Source organism: Antedon mediterranea, chromosome 8, assembly GCF_964355755.1.
Source record: "Antedon mediterranea chromosome 8, ecAntMedi1.1, whole genome shotgun sequence".
NCBI classification, from domain to species: domain Eukaryota; kingdom Metazoa; phylum Echinodermata; class Crinoidea; order Comatulida; family Antedonidae; genus Antedon; species Antedon mediterranea.
The window spans coordinates 11,597,212-11,615,813 of NC_092677.1; the positions used below are offsets into that span (position 1 = coordinate 11,597,212).

At 32.7% G+C, this 18,602-nt stretch overlaps 1 protein-coding gene across 1 annotated transcript; it reads left to right on the forward strand.

Annotated features, from left to right (window-relative positions):
* Positions 1-3,850: 3,850 nt before the first annotated feature.
* Positions 3,851-18,050, forward strand: LOC140056582 (uncharacterized). The gene is made up of 2 exons (XM_072102006.1): positions 3,851-4,034; positions 16,072-18,050. Exon 2 carries the CDS (start codon positions 16,703-16,705, stop codon positions 17,438-17,440), a length of 738 nt encoding a protein of 245 aa, XP_071958107.1. The 5' UTR covers positions 3,851-4,034; positions 16,072-16,702; the 3' UTR covers positions 17,441-18,050.
* The last annotated feature ends 552 nt before the right edge of the window (positions 18,051-18,602 follow it).

Consider the following 18,602-nt stretch of genomic DNA (forward strand, 5'->3'; position numbering starts at 1 on the left):
CCAAGCTTTAGCCTCAGCGCCTACGTCATTACGCTGCGTCCAAGTACTGGGAAACAAACTTAATTATGATGCTTCTTACTAATCTGGTATTACTCAAAGTATTATTTGACCACGATGGTTAATAGCTTGGATCAATATATTGATTAACTTACAGAATAAGAATAAGTTTAACAATAGACCTCTAATAAATTGGATCATTTAATTTGAGTAGGATCGAACAGTAGGACGTTATTTTAAAAATATGGAAGGTCTGTCAAGTGCACTTTGGATAGACAAATTAAATTACTTTTTTATAATGTACAGTCAAACATATCTATATGTAGGAATCAAATAGAGTAGAGTTCAACGTGCGTACATTTAATGTTGTTTCATCCATCGAAATAGTAACGACGCATCGTTGTTCGTATTGAAAGGACGAATAGATTACTGTGAAGTGCGTGTTATGAATAACACTTGTGCATCTGCCCATTGCCACAACAACAAATGGTATGATTTAAGATTCAATACACAAGTTAATATAAACATGCACTACCTAGACAACGACATAATTCTATTAAAACCGAAATACAATGAGAACGCCATGTTGGACAGCTTAGACGTACGTAAGCAGCATATTATGCAAAAACCACTATTCAGGGGACAAGCCCCACCACTTTCCTCTCTTCCTAAATTGGGGAAACTTTCCCGTGAAACCAACAAGGAGCAATATAGTTGTAATACAGTCTCTATCCCTCTATTCAGGGGACACTCTTGTTATTGTTGACTGCCTTAAATCTTTTGGACGCAACTCAAGAACTTAAGTGCGTCGCAAGAAATGTGACCAATCACGACGAGATGGATCAACTCACTTGCGTTGCGCTGATAGATGGTACGTTCTTGCGTGTGTCCTCTAGTCGGAAACAATTGTTTAAGCATGAGATGGAGTGGTGTGGTACGTATCTATATATACATTTACGTAAGGGCAAAATTGGTAAATCGCGCGTATTTCTAGAATGTTTACTCGATGGTATATAAAGTTGGTTCGTACTTTCGGATTTTATCCACCTGATGTAACCCTGTTTACTAATTAAATTAAGTTAGATAATTAGTTTTTGACAATTAAAGCGAATTTAGGTTCAATAATTTTTCCCCAAATAGAGGGGTTTTCCGACTGTGGACTGTCTAATGGATGTCCATTTTGAAAAATACCCGCACACAATAATACGATGATGTTTCGCATTAAAAAAAAAAATATTTTGAATTGATAGATTATATATAAATGTATACAAATGTATTGATTTGCGATGAATGGAACATTCCAATCTCTCAGTCTCAGTATAATTATTTGGTTTAACACAAGTAGGTAAATGTATGGGTCCTTGTGGGGGATAGTTTTTCAATACTTTGACAATACTTTAAATACGTATTAACCATTTTGGTCGCCATTTGAATCACAAAGTGTGTGGGCACTGTTAGATAATATAAACTATAATACAAATAAACTTTATTGTTTTTCAGTTGCTTCTCAACGTTTGTATTAATTAATAATTACAAACAATAAAAACGTCCTAGTGGTGTATCGTTACATGTACTTTACTTTTTTCAATCGACTATGATAGTGACAGTTTTAACAATTAAGTATGAAATCGTAAATGTTTTACTGTACAGTATTTAGTGGTATATCATTTATAGGCCTATAAAACATGAACAAATATTTCGCTACTGAGTGGATTAAGAATATATTTGAAAATTGTTCCTATTTGTACCCATCCTCAATCCCCATCCCTCAACCATAATGTTACATATAAAACACATATTAGGTTTGTTTAAATGAGTCCAAATCAAAAATTTGGACTAATTTTGTGACAAGTTTCTCTTTCGGAAGTAAGGGTCTATTTATTCATTTCTGTAAACGACAATGTATTATAGTCTTGCGGTACGTACATTTGAAATCGCCAGATGTTTTACCCTGAAATTACTGTGTATTCGAGAACCATCTGTGGGCACGACCTAGATGGTACGCGAGCGAAGCGAGCGTATTCATCTACTTAAAAGAAATTCTAAATAATTCTTTATTCACGAAGAGTTGCAGAATAATAATTTGATATTTATGAGGAAAAGATCATAAACCAGTTATTATCTCCTCACTTGTGGGCGTATAATGAAATATGCGGTACTTTGTGCAAATCTCAGCCAGCGGCTTTTTATTCATTTCAACATGGGAAGTTGAAGACATTTTAAAACCATAAACGGTGTGCCTCTTCTGTCGAAAAGCTTCTCCTTTTATTTGCAAACAATTTCTGGTAAAGTATTTTACAATGTCTATAAATAAATCAGTCTTAATAGAATTTTTCATTCTGGTTTTAAGGAAAATTAAATAAGTTTATCTGTTTTTTATTAACTTTAATGGATTGTTCACGTTTGGTGGTGCCCCTTGGTCACAAGACAGGGACGTAACCTCAAATAATTTGGCCAATAACAAGCGATAAATTATCGTCATTGGTCAACTCACTTGCGTTACGTATACGTTATTGTATTACGTCCCAGAGCGGAAACCAAGCGAACAACTTATATTTTTGTTGGTAACATTTTCTTGGAAAGCATTTTACAAATAAATCTGTCTTAATAGAATTTTTCATTCTGGTTTTTGATGAAAATTGATAAGATGATTAGTTGTTTAATGCACTAATATTCATGAAAGAAATTCATTTTTAAAATCTCATTTCCGATATAATATCCCTAATTTCAAGATTCGTTCATGAAATAACAGCGCCGCCACATAAGCCTCATATTGAGACATAGTCAGGCTTAGTAATTTCATGAACAATTCGCTATATTTGCTAAGGTAACCAACCAACTTATTATACCCGGGTGAATTACTAAGCCCGAATGCATCTTAAAGGCCCATTTATATAAAGTGCCATTTTCACTGGGGGCCATTCGTAATTTTGAGAGAATTTGGGAGTGTAACGGATGATAATCTAGCTGGCTTACACACCGAATAATTGATTTGGACACTAATTAATTCTGTAATTATTGCGCCCTATACATGAACGTTCTTTCGAAATTTATTTTTTTTACCCACACCGAACCATATCATGTTTTACGTCACATGTCTTTCAAAATAAAGTAACGGAATATTTATTTTATCTTTATTTGTAAAATAAAATCAGGAATAAAAGACAGAAAATGATTGAGGCCTACCAAGTTAAAAAGTAATAATTTCTTCCTAATTTATGGAAAAGCTACTTTTGCTAAATCCATAGATTAATAACATTAATTCATGGAGGTATAACCTCCATAATTAATAGATAACAAAATAGATGAGAACGTAGATATATTCTGGAAAAAAATGAAGTTAAATCAGGGAAGAGTGAAATTTAAAATTACAAAAGTAATTCCGTGGTTTGGATTTTAACATAATTTACGTATAATTATTATTAGTGAATTATAATACTGGGCGAACATTATTACATGCCATTTGGTAACGTTAACCAGTGTACAACCACGTTAATGTTTGGCTGGATTCATTTCTATGTCACGTTACACGAATGATTTAGCTAACAACATTGGGCAACGATTTCGTCGAGAAGCTTTTAAATTAATTATCATGCTTGCTATTTTTGTCCGATTTAATTTAGATTAAAGGATTCCGCGACAGAGTTAATATGCTCACAATAGAGTAGGCTTCGGATCAGCTTCCTTTATTTTTATTTTTATTTTATTCAATTAAAACCAACAGCGATAAATACCGCCACTAACAGGTTTTTAATCAATTCGTACACGCATGCGCCGTAGAGCTTTTTTTCAACGTTGCTGTCGCGATTTTACAATTATCATGCTATACTAACCAGAATCGTCAGAAGAGAATTGCTGGCATAAAGGTTGCGAAGTGAAGAACAATTGATAGAATATAAACAAACCTTCAAAGAGCAGACAATTGAATTGTACTTTGGCTCCCGCCTTTAATGCCACTTTGGCTTCGAAGTAAACAAATGCTTTTAATCGCCGTCGAATTACGAATATTGTTGCTGATGGAGTATACAAGAATGAATGTAAGCTATACTATTATACATATTTATTTTAGATAGATAGGCCTAGTTTTCACTGAATGAACATAACGACTACTTTACTATTAATTCAAATATCCACGTGTTTTGCAATGGTTTTTAATAATTAAGTGATTCGAAATAATTTAATTGGTTCAATATTGGAGGAATTTCCAAAGGTTTTACATTTTACTCCACATTAAATAAATTTGTATACGATAGGTCAGGTCTTTATTTTTACATAAAAAAAGACAAATTAAAATTGTTTTTCTCCAAATGATCATTTGGATAGATATCTGATTCAGTGTTTTATATTTAGGCCTAAGTATGGGGTTTATTGGAAAATAAAAATTGAAAATACTGTAATAAGTTGTATATTAATAGATCTACATACATTTTTTAAATTCAAAAAGTCTATGGTACGCGTTGTGTGCATAATTAATCGTGTCGCAAAGAAATAGTAGTCGGTTATTTGTAAATTTACCTACTGTATCATTTGTGTATCAAGACACATTCTGTGATACCGTGTAATATTTGTATTACATGTGACACCTGTATCAAGACCATTAAATAAAGTATAAAGCATAATACAAGCATCAAATGTGATACATGTATCACACAGTAATTACCATAGATAGATACAGTAGAGAATGAATTCAAAACGCTACGGTATATTTTGGTCATAATTACCCGTGTCATATAAAGAGATGATCATGATATGTTGATAAGGCAAGTGGTGACGTTATGAGTAAAGTTAAGTAAGAATAGACGTTTACATGTTATCCTTTTAATATTATGATTTATTGTACACTACTACAATATGAACAGAGTCTTGTAAGCATAATGCGAATAAGAGAAAAGGTAGAACTGTCTTTATTATAATATTATAAGATCACGGTACAATGTACAAAATAATATCCAGCAGGTTTAACAACCGCGTGATCTGAATCAATATTATTTCTCTTTTTTTTGTGCGTATACGTACGCTTGTATAAATAAAACCTCAGCCTACCTACCGATAATTAATCCTATGAATTTAAACCTTTTCTCGTTTGTTGGATTTATCGCTAATTGAATTCTAAAAAGTAATCAGCATATTTTTAAAGCTTCTTAGCATTTTGCTAGCGGCAAATCATTAATAATATAAATATTACAATGTTTAAAATATATTCCTCACTCTCAGTTTGTTTGTAATACCGTAATGTATAATATTCCTCCAGTTGAATGAGGTATCAAAGGGTCATTGTATCTGAGTACACTGTTGATATGGATTATTTACTCGAACATAACACAATTGGGATTTATATGAATAAAACGAATGAGGTTTTTTTTCCCATTCAAATAATGTTAACACATGACGTCATCATACGATAATGCCCGGTTGTGCCCAAAGGCTTCACAGATAGATTGCTGCAGTCATCTGTATAGTCATTCATTCATTCATTCATAAGACAGTACCCTATAATATTAAGAGAAAAGTGGTAAATTAGACCGATCCCTGGTTAGCGACGAAGGCCGTATCCCTTACTTCGGTTTGGTTTTTGTGTGTGGAATGGTTGGAAATCCTTTTATCGCATTTGTTTATATAGGCCGCCTACAGCGCTTAGAGGTTTCACAACGTCAGGCGCTATATAAATTCAGGATATTATTATTATTATTAGTATTAAACGTTATTTCACAGTCCACTTATAATACAGTACTGTCTAAAATACACCGTATTGCAGTACTTGTTTTAAATCCGATCTTTAAAATGTAATACCCAAAACTTGTCAATGTTTTTGTTAAATGTGAGCTTCTGTCATTTTTTTATCTCCAAAATTGAAGAAAAAACACTGATCTAATAGTTGGCATTAAATGTAACACAATCCTCGCGCTAATACATACATATTACATCCATCATTCATAGCTATAAGAAAACTTTACGATTCTCTCTAGTAGCACTTTAAGTATTCATTAAATTGAGATTCTGTATCCACCTTAATGTCCTGGATTTAAAGCAATATATTTTTACTTTTTCATTTCAGTTAACCGTAATATAAAATATCAGATCGGTGGAGACGTACCCGATTAGCTATGGTATTGATGAAAATCCGATAACAATCTTGCAATTATCGTATCTAGTGTTGAGTTTAATCCACAACAACATGTAGAATACGGATATGGAGTGTAAACGCCACTTTAGTCGCTGTCAATTCAAAGCCTTTAAATCGTTTATGAAAACCCAAGCATTATAATATGGAAGACGTAAGATAAAGCAATGCAAAATATAAGAGATGGTCCTTGATTAAAACTAGATTCACACGATGCCGTTTTGTTAAATAATGGAAAATGTTATAATAATAGAATGACAGTAGGACTAAAAGGTTGGTCCCCACTAGAGACGCGACGTAACGCAACCTATACGCAACGTAAGAAAACGCCCTTTCAATAATTGTATTTCCCCCTCGATCCTGCGTGAAATCAAACCTGCGATGATTGCAGCATTGCGCGCGTCGTCGGTTCCCACTTGTGATTACGAAATAAAGCACTTTACGTCAATACGTTGTTGCATTACGTTACGTTGCAAGTGGGAACCAAGCTTAAGGTAATATGGTATTCAATATTTAATACGGCACTCAATTGACCCTCTATTATCAAAATCGTTTTAAAGTTCAAGCAAGTTCAGACATTTAGTCTGTAGCGGAATTGACTGCGTTTAATGGCATGGACTGAAACAACATATTACGTAAATTTAAATGAAAATCGATACTAATATTTAGGATTACGATGTAAAAATAAAAGTTCACGGACTATCAATCACGTGACAGTGTGTACTCCGGTTGACTACGTGAAAAGCTGCGTCCGATACAGCCACCATCATTGGCATAAGTTAGATCCCTAACCCCACCGCATCCGGCCCTCCATTTCTGTGGGACATCCGGCCCTATCAAGGAGACAGTTTATTCTGTTCTAAAAGGGTTAACGGAGACGGCCACAATGCAACAACAACAAAACAGAATTGGTGCAAGCGTCTAGGTTACTCATCCGCTATAGGTAGATAATTTGATAACATTTATTCGGTATTATCGATAGTCCCATTTGTCTCTTAGAACGACAGCATAGAGGGTACTATACGGTATTCGATCGAAATTAAAATGTTTCTATTTAATAGGAATTTGATAGGACGCGCATGTAACTATCTCAAACGGTCATCGGACACAATATTTGTTTCGCTCATTTTATTTCAGAGATCGTAGATGAATGAGATTTGAAAAATATTTTCTCCGTGATACTCTTTCCTGGTATAAGTATTTGACAATTGTTGACTAAACGTCATATTTGTCTAGAAAGTTTGTTTTTTTTCAAATTTACGATCGGCACAAAAATGTTTTAGTAATGTGTTAGTATCACGTAGATTATAGCGAATGATTATATAGACTTCGTTTCATAAATACTACTGTCATTTATATTTGTCCCAGAGCGAATAATAACATCAACGTGTTGCAACATTAACATTCCCTTGAGATAAAACAGTAGCCGAACGTACATAAACAGTGTCAAATTTTTCTCAATATATTTACCATAACAAAAAAATATATATCAAAGAGACATAGATAATATGGTTAATGGAAAATATAATGTATATGCAATTTCGAAGCAAGATTACACTACATTTCCGAAAGCCTTTAATAACTGAATTTCTCAACAAAAACACGTTTTATCACGATTATTAAGCACAAACAATTCCGCACGGCAACCAATTTTAAGATGTAATTTCTAATGACTGCTATAAAATTTGTTTTTATTTTATAGGCTTAATCGGTAATAAAAACGTATGATAAAAGTTTCCTTCGTTACGATCATTTCAATTTCTGGAAAAGTCTGCATATTGTACTAAAATGCACCGCTTTCAAAATATTGTTCTCCAAAAAAATGTTTCATTTATGAGATGTTCTATCTCTACAACAATATTACAATTTAGACCCTAATGATAATCATTATTATTTACATAAAATAGGCCTTATAAAACGATTCAATTAAATAAATAGATTGCTTGATAAATAATTTATAATTGGATCCGACTGAAGATAAATTACCTTGTTGTTGTGTTGGCATATTCATCGTGTACCTAAGGGCAAATCGATAAGTAGTAGTAGTAGTATTACTGTAGATAAAAGAATCAGAAGACAAAACTAATTTTTAAATAGAATCATTGCTTGCGTGTTTTCAATGACAGCCGGCACAATCCAAGGTTAAGGAAGACGTGCAATTACAGCATACACTACGAATATAAATAGCCAATGTAAATTATTTGCACATTTTAGTATTTGACTGCCGGACTGGATGGCAAAACTACTGTGCACATGCGCAAAATGTGTATAATATGCAATGGATAAAATTTAATCGATACGTTTAAAGCGACACCCATAATGGTAAAGAAAATTGTCTGAGATTTTTGCAAAAAGACGACGATGCGAAAACCTCCCGATTTACAGACAACTGTCTAGACCCTAAACTATCCTGTAAAAAAACATCCCTAAAGTAATATCTGGCATCTTACAGCTTTATGCTACATTCAAACTTGTTCCGTTCAATTTTGTGTAAGATTTTCCATTCCTGTTATTTGGCAAAAAAATGCGCAGTGTTACCATCGTGAGAATCCAGCTTGTATAACGCCTAATAAGCTACAGTTTATACAAATCATGTTGCTCTAGTTATTAACCTGCCAGTAACTCTATGCTGCCTTCCAGACATCTTCAATTTCTTCATTTGACATGGATATTCTGACTAATCTATGATTTTCGGCAATGCTAAAGGCTCTAACAAAACGACAATTGCTTACATGTCCTGAAGTGTGCATCTCTCGTAAATAGTCATTTGTCAGCAACATTTAGAATAATAGAATGTTCTGTCCTAAAGTCACTATCTGTCAGAAGTCATTTGTCAAATGGAATAGGATGTTCTTTTGTGATGATCTGATAGATATCAGCATATCAGCAACAGTGGAATAGAAAGTTCTTTTCTGATGATCTGTCAGAAATCAATATTCTTCACCAACAGTGGAATAGAATGTCCTGCTCTGATGATCTGTCTGTAGTCATTTGTCAGCAACAGTGGAATAGAATGTTCTGTTCTGATGATCTGCCAGAAATAATTCTTCACCAACAGTGGAATAGAATGTCCTATTCTGATGATCTGTCTGTAGTCATTTGTCAGCAACAGTGGAATAGAATGTCCTGCTCTGATGATCTGTCTGTAGTCATTTGTCAGCAACAGTGGAATAGAATGTTCTGTTCTGATGATCTGCCAGAAATCATTTGTCAGCAACAGTTGAATAGAATGTTCTGATGATCTGTCTGTAGTCATTTGTCATCAACAGTGAACTACAATCTTTTGTTCTGATGATCTATCAGAAGTCATTCATCAGATACAGTGAAATAGAATGTCCTATTCTGATAATCTGTAAAAAGTCATGTCAGAAACAGTGGAATAGAATCTTTTGTTCTGATGATCTATCAGAAGTCATTCATCGGATACGGTAAAATAGAATGCCCTGTTCTGGTGATCTATCAAAGTCATTTGTCAGAAACACTTGAATAGAATCTTTTGTTCTGATGATCTAATGGTCATTTGTCAAATGGAATAGGATGTTCTTTTCTGATGATCTGATAGATATCAGCATATCAGCAACAGTGGAATAGAAAGTTCTTTTCTGATGATCTGTCAGAAATCATTCTTCACCAACAGTGGAATAGAATGTCCTGCTCTGATGATCTGTCTGTAGTCATTTGTCAGCAACAGTGGAATAGAATGTTCTGTTCTGATGATCTGCCAGAAATCATTCTTCTCCAACAGTGGAATAGAATGTCCTATTCTGATGATCTGTCTGTAGTCATTTGTCAGCAACAGTTGAATAGAATGTCCTGCTCTGATGATCTGTCTGTAGTCATTTGTCAGCAACAGTGGAATAGAATGTTCTGTTCTGATGATCTGCCAGAAATCATTTGTCAGCAACAGTTGAATAGAATGTTCTGATGATCTGTCTGTAGTCATTTGTCATCAACAGTGAACTACAATCTTTTGTTCTGATGATCTATCAGAAGTCATTCATCAGATACAGTGAAATAGAATGTCCTATTCTGATAATCTGTAAAAAGTCATGTCAGAAACAGTGGAATAGAATCTTTTGTTCTGATGATCTATCAGAAGTCATTCATCGGATAAGGTAAAATAGAATGCCCTGTTCTGGTGATCTATCAAAGTCATTTGTCAGAAACACTTGAATAGAATCTTTAATAATAATAATAATAATAATAATAAGATTTTTATAGCGCACATACCACTCCAGAGTGCTCAAGGCGCATTTAAAAATAAAAAAGAAATAAATCATACAAATTCTTTTGTTCTGATGATCTAATGGAATCTTCTGTTCTAATGATCTATCAGAAATCATTCATCAGATACAGTGAAATAGAATGCCCTGTTCTGATGATCTGTAAAAAGTCATTTATCAAAAACAGTGGAATAGAATCTTTTGTTCTGATGATCTATCAGAAGTCATTCATCAGATACAGTCATTTTTGTATCATTATAGAGAAATAGAGTGAGATCTTCAGATTCTTTATTTCCACGTTGACAAAAAGGCCATAGAGATAGACCAACATACCAGTTTTCTGTTTTAATTGGTACTTTTTACCAATTAAAACTCTTAGTAGCTATGTTTAATAAACAAATAAGTGTAATTTCGCCAGGATTATTATTAATACAGTAAATGTCGTTATATACTAATTATAGAAGTCAAACGTTCGTTTAATAATATCCTTATATTCCTATCGGCATCTGACATTTATAATTCTTTGTTACTGACGTCATCTAGAATACTAAATATAACTTTATGTGATTATAGCGTTGAACGTCAATCGCAACATTAAAAACATATCTATCGTAAATAAGCAAGTAATAAGTGAGGAAGTTTCAGAGAAAAAAGAAAACAGTTTATTAAACGTGATTGAACGACAAACAAAGAAAAGAGTGGTCATGTGTTGAGAGGAGGAAATGAAGCATAGAATTTGTTTGAATGGTTATAGAAAGGAATTGGAGAAAAAGTGAAAAACAAAAGCAAATAAGATCCTTAAGCAGAAGGCGAAATATATTTGTGTTCGTTTTATGGAAAACCGAGCAGGTTAATATTGTTTTATTGTAAGTTACAGATTGATTTAAAGACGATAAAGACCATTGAACGACCTACTAAATAACATTAGGTATTACTCATGATGAGTTGATGAGATCATTGTCAAAATGTATTTAAGTAACATCAGCTTGCAACAAACACACGTGTCTCTATAGTTCTAAAATAATAAGAGGAAATTCCTATTTGTGTTCACTACCGTTCCGCACCATAGAACATAAATATACATGTAACTTCTCTATGTCTAGAAAGGTATTTGAATTCACCATCATAGAATGTTCAACTACTGTAATATAATAATCATATCTATCTATCATTTTAATCATATATTACAATTGTGATGACGTTAAACAAAGAACAAATAAGAAACGTAAACTTAAGACTTGGATGACTGATGGCTTATTAAAATCCACAAAACATAAACACAAATTTTAATGCTAATTTCTTGCACAACCCATCTGAAAAAAACAAAAATGAATATAAACGTTTCCGTAACAAACTTAACACATTGATTAGACAAGTTAAAATTTATCACTTTAACAACACCTTCTCACAGCATAAAAATGATATCAAAGGAACTTGGAAAATTATCAATTCTTTATTGAATAAACCTAAGAATAATCAGCCCGACTTACAAATCGAATGTGATGGCGAATTATCAAATGATCCAATTAAAATTACAAATTCTTTCAATCAGTTTTTTGGACAGATTGGACCTACCCTTGCAAGTCAAATACCATCACATGCAACACATTATAAAGACTACTTACCGAACCCTACTCTCAATTCCCTATTTCTTATCCCTGTTGACGAAAATGAAATACTCAACACAGTCAAATGTTTCAAGAATAATAAGGCTCCAGGTTTTGACGATATTAGTACTAATATAGTTAAGCAAACATGTAGCCTTATCTCTCACCCACTTTGCTATATTTTTAACCTGTCTATGTCTAAAGGAGTGTTTCCAAACAAATTAAAACTTGCAAAAGTAACCCCCATCTATAAATCTGGAGTCAAGTCTAATGTTAGCAATTATCGTCCTATCTCCATTCTGTCAATTTTCTCCAAAATGTTTGAACGCATCATTTATGATCGGACATACAAATTTATTTTAAAACACAATATTCTTTCTGACCATCAATATGGCTTTCGAAAAGGATATGATACTTCAATGGCTCTTTTACAATTTACTAATAGTATTGTGGATGCATTTGAAAAAAAACCATTTTGCTATTGGAACATTCATTGATCTTTCAAAAGCCTTTGATACTATCAATCATAACATTCTCTTATCTAAACTATTCATTTATGGAATCCGTGGACCTGCACATGATCTATTTAAAAGTTATCCGTCAAATAGATTTCAATGTACTAAATATAGCAATGTTACCTCTCATTTTACACCAATATCATGTGGAGTCCCCCAAGGTTCACTGCTTGGCCCACTTTTATTTTCTTTATATATAAATGACATTTGTTCATCCTCTAAATTATTTTCTTTCTGCCTCTATGCTGACGATACTACCCTCCTTTATACCAATCCAAATATTCAGTCACTTTTTGCGGTTGTCAACCAGGAACTGACTAAAGTGTGTGAATATGTTTCGAAACACTCGCAAACCTGTAAATCTTGATGATAGATATATTAAAATTAATGAACATATTGTTCCACTTGTTGAAAATACGAAATTTGTTACCATTGATTCAGGTATCACTTGGAAGCAACATATGAAAGAAATTGAAAATAAAATATCCAAAAATATTGGTATCATTTTTAGACTGTCTTCTTTTCTTCCAAAAAACATTCTTCATACCTTGCATTGTACTCTTATTTTACCATATTTAAACTATTGCAATGTAGTTTGGTGCAACACGTATGAGTCCAACACTAGCAGATTATTTATCAAACAGAAGAAAGTAGTTCGAATAATATCAGGTGCACCACCACTAGCTCACTCAGATCCCTTATTTTCCTCCCTAAAGACCTTAACTATCATCAACAGTGTACTTTTCTCTACTCATCGATTAACTCCCTAAACCCACCTCAATTTACAAATTTATTCCAACCAAACGCATCTTTTCACAGTTATAGAACTCGAACTGTACAGGATATGCATATCCCTCTTCATAAAAAAACCTCATTTCAATATAACATAAGATTTAGTGGACCTAAACTATGGAATAAACTACCTTCAAATATTAAAGATGCTGTATCTAAGAAAAGCTTTTCATTTAAACTTAAAAGATATATCACATCCAAGTATTAATTTTTATTATATTACATTTGATGATAATAATTATAATGATGAGTAACAAGAAGACGAATAATTCTTAATTTATACCAAAATAATTTTTTTAGTTATTTTTCTTATTTAGTTTAACCCATGTTATGTAAATTTATATATTGTTACTTCTTTATTTTCTTTTTCCGTGTTGTTTAAATCTAGTCTTTGTTTGGGCATGTCTGTCACAAGCTTTTTGCTTTTTTGAACATGCCTTCTTCAATCATATTACCTTTCTTTACACCATTTTGTATACTGTTTTAATTTGAAGAAAATAAATGTTACTTTGAATTGAATTGAATTGAATTGTATATATACAATAATAATAAAATAATAATAACAAATTTGTTTTATGTTGGTTATCATACCCCTTACAACCTAACACGAATCAGAAAGTAAAATATGATAAAGAACAATTATGGATTCCTTCCGAGTATCTTGAGAAGATTTAATTTATGTCGATTATCTTGCTACGTTAAAAAAGTAGGACAGGAATTGCCTAGACGGAGACAATTTGAAATATAATATACAAAAGATAGTGGAAAACATAGTCATTATTTCACAAAACAAAACAATTAAATTATAATTAATCTAATCCCGGTAGATATAAGTGGCTCCATTGATACGGCGTTGGCCATGGCATTCGACACGGTATTACTAGAGCACTAAAAACTAAAGTAGGGTTGATAATTTACAGTATTATTAGGTCAAATTATAAGCGCGTTCTTATGGAAAAATATACCGTTCTGATTCATCAGCTTAATCAATGAAAATAATCAAATCATTTTGTACAAAAAAAAAACACCAAAAGCTTTTCATCTTTGCAATTTAATAGTTAGGGAGAATATATAATTTGAATTCAGAGCGATTTTTTCTCGCTACAATGATGAATGGAATTCACGTGATTCCTGTACGATGTGACATGCGATATGGATAAATAATTATGATTAGGATGACGATAATGGCAGTCATAACAATAAATTTTACACGTTAAAATATAAGTCATTGCCATGCAAGCCCGTATGTTTATATTTTATTTGTGTTTCGGTTATCGATCTTCCCACTTCATACAAACATATTTACCTTCTCTAAACACATCCAGACATCTATCTTTTCATTTACTGAATTTATTCATTTCATAGTAAATACAGGCTTAGGCATTTGAAAATAATTACAATACAGTACTTCAATTACAATTGAAGTACTGTATATTATGTCTCACTCATAGTTACACCAAATATACAATATATTTCCTCCATGGTACAACAGGCCTGCAGATTGTAAAAGGTCGTACACGACATGGCTACTCCATGTTCGCGATGAGCACACCTTTCTTCTCAGTGCATATCTAATTTATTATGCATGTTTCGATGGATGTTACTCGTTATCCAAACAATATTGTCGAATAATTTATAGCACAACACCATCTCCGTGGCAATTGATATTAATATCTTTTTATTCTAGTTATAATGAATGCAATACGCTCAGAATAATCATCATACTATCTCTTGGGTATTCACCGACCAAAGCGATAATCTCGCTAGATCAATTAATTTAAGAAAGAATATTTACCTCACACGATTAGGTACGAATCAGTGGTAATTATCAGCTTTCAGCAGCAGATCAATGATCTGTCCTTGTTTCACAGTAATACACTATTGAGAGTTATATAATATTTAATAGCACAATTAAACATGTAAAGCGATTTACAAGTTTGAAAAAAAAAACATTTTTTAAAAACCTGGCCTATAATCAGCCGGTTCTGCGGCTACCACTAGATAGAGTCTGACTGGCTATCGCAAGTCATCTAAGGTGTCTGAATGATGTACATGTACTGTATATATAAAGTAGTGCAGTCAATGTTGTGTATTCGCACTAAAGGTGATGCCACATTCAAGATTTGAACATACCATGCACTACCTTAAGGTTAAATGGAACACAAGCTTAGTTTTTGGCGAACAATCTTTATGCTTATCGTTTACATACATCTATTAATTACTGTAATTCCAACCTGAAACATATTCCCGAAGATCTGTAGTCTTTTCACGGTCTTGCCATGACTGTACATTAGTGTCTTCTAACAACAATGCCTTATTTCGAAATTGCTACTTAATAACGTCACTTGTGATTAGTACAAAACATGATATTTGAACAATAAAAAAAATATATAAGTCACAAATTTGTTTTTAATCTTTACTGAGCATGAATAACTGATTAGGTTTACTCCACGTTTTTTAATTTCTGTCTATTATTGAATATGTTAAATACTATCTTTTTTCTCAAATTGAAATATTATTGCTAATGTTTTATTATAGAATTATATAGAAAAACATTTATTTTGATTGTTATACGCCTAAATTTAATAGTTTTCGTATGTTTATCTCTTTTCCATCATGGGGGTATATATGAATAAATTGATGAGATAACATAACTGTTTCTGTATAATATTATATTATATATATAACCTCTTGTATTAGCCTTCGATAATATGATGCTGAATAATTATGCATGTGATAACTGTATCGACTTAACAACACCTGTCGTACTACTGTAACAGCACGCTACTATTTAGTTTCACTGTTATTTATTTCAGGTTGATCCTACTACCTTTGACAATTGCTGATGATATGCGTTACAAGAATCAAGGAACGGTTCAGTGTCTGTATTTTTATATCCTGTTACCTATTATTGGATTTACACAGATTCACCTTTCTCACATAAATGTGCTTTACTAAAGACAACTAGCCAGTAACACTGATGAGGAAAATAATTTTGCTAGCAATTTACGGAATTACGGTTTTTATATCTGCATAAATTGTTACGAACCGGCCGATATTATATTTATTACCGTTACAACCTGTTTGATATTCTAACGGCAGAATAAGAGTGATCACGCTGGAGTTCTGTTATATATATATATATATATATACACGACTACGCTTCGCTTGTATGAACTTCGTTCAATATCAATGTCAATTTTATAAGATTTTGTCATAATTGACATTAATAGTGATCAACTCTCTGGGCGTGTATCATTTACACGTGTTCTGTATATTATTGTAGATCATATAACATTTCTTTTCTAATTGTCAGTTGAAATGACTTTCTGAATATCTATTATTGGGAGTTGATGTGGTCAGGCTGAAAATGCAAACCTAATCTGCAAGTATTATTATTTAAGAGTGTATCTGGAAAATATACGAAATACATCGGTTTCTGCCACAATGGATTATAATAGCGCGAACGTCATTATTTCTACTAACCAAATCAGCGTTAATGTTTCAGAAGTTCCTGAATCCGGTGAGATCGAGCAATCGGTATCTAACAGTCCCACAAACCAACAGAAAGTGTTTTTAAATTTAGATGTTGGAGCCACTACACGAATCCGACGTAAAAGTGCTCCGTCTCTTACCAGTATTCAAGAATCACCAATAGAAACAAAATTGTGGAAACCTTTACTTTTTGCAGATGACATCAATAGACCACCAACACCGACTACAAGTAAGAACTTCCTTTCACGACCTTCAAATGTACGACTCCGAAGAGGATCGTGTCCGGCTATTCTAGAACCAATCAAAGAGGGACTTTTCAGTGAAGAAGACATACAAGCGACTGTTAGAGCTGCTAGTCTGTCACCAAATCTTAACCGACAACGGCGAAAGAGCAGCGCGGATCAACCACAGGGAACGTTCTCCGAGTTTCAATATCGCGTACGAAGCAACTCCTCACCAGTTTCAATGGAATCGAAACCATTGCTCGCGGTGGAAACATTTTATCCCAGGCCTAGGCGAAACAGTTTAGGATGTTCCACATTGGATGAACTTAAAGGTCAATATAAACTTTTAGATTCCCGATCGAAGGTACAAGAAGAAGACGTCAATTTAGACAGTTCTTCTGCCTGTACTTTCAAAGTGTTAGAACCACCATCACTAGCAGCAATGACGCTATCGGGGTCTGTATAGAAGATAATTATTATAAATCATCGTGGTAAACTATTATCGGATAACAAGGAACTGTGAATAAAAATGGAAAGCTTTGCAGATGAATTGTTAAAATTAACACAAATTATTATTATAATATAAAGTTGTTGTATTAAACGTGTGTGTATACATGGTCTTTAATATTATGTAACCCAACATATTTATTTTTTCACTGACGCTTTATTTTCGTAGCCTAATACTTGAAAACAATTACTAAGCTTGTTTTTTATTTGAACAATATCAAAATAAATTGAATTAAGTAAAGTTAGTTGCGCATACTATTTACTGTTTTCATGTAACATTTTGTACTGTATTCATAATATTATATCAATTTTCAAAAATCATCTAGTATGCTAAATATTGTAAAAACAAAAACGTTATTTTTAAGCCTATTTTTATAATGAAACATTGCACAATACACGATGACACAAAATTAATATTTATATTAGTTTCAATGGTATAGAAATAATTGCAGTTTTCAATGTTCAGATAAGCGGTTGCCGGTGCTTGCTTGACGAAGCACTATGGAGGTTACATAAATTGATATCGGCAGAGTATACATTTTAGTTTTGTAAGTGTACTATTTTTAATGAAAGCAATTGTAATCGAAATGTCATTATCATTAAATGTTTCAATTGAAATCTGTTATGTTGTGTTTATTTTACTATCTTATTATTTCTTTCACTTCAGACGTCGTAATCATTTGAGAAGAAATTAGTTTGTTTTGATACTGAAGTTTAAGTGTCTAAAATTACATTACAATAGTGATTAATGATGCTAACAGCACTTTCGGTAAACACGGTTTTTAGAATATATACACATTATAGATACTGGGCCTGTTTCTGCTGAGCAGAAATAATCGATTATTAACCGTTTATTTTTTTAATCGATTATTTTTGGGCAGCAGACACGGCGCAAAATAAAATAACCAATTAAAAATAACCGATTAAAAACACTCAATCCATTGCGTGTTTTAATCGATTATTTCTTGTTTTAACCGAGTATTGCGGAGCAGTTTTGAGCTGCAACACAAATAGCGATTATTGACCTCACTTTGACCTCTAGAGTATGACAAACTTATTCACGTCACAAAGCATGCTGTTTATTATCAGCAAAACCACGATCGCGATGTAGACCGAATAAC

What these genes read in the sequence shown, in the direction of transcription:
- LOC140056582 (XM_072102006.1), top strand. Translation starts at nt 16,703, where the DNA reads ATGGATTATAATAGCGCGAACGTCATTATTTCTACTAACCAAATCAGC.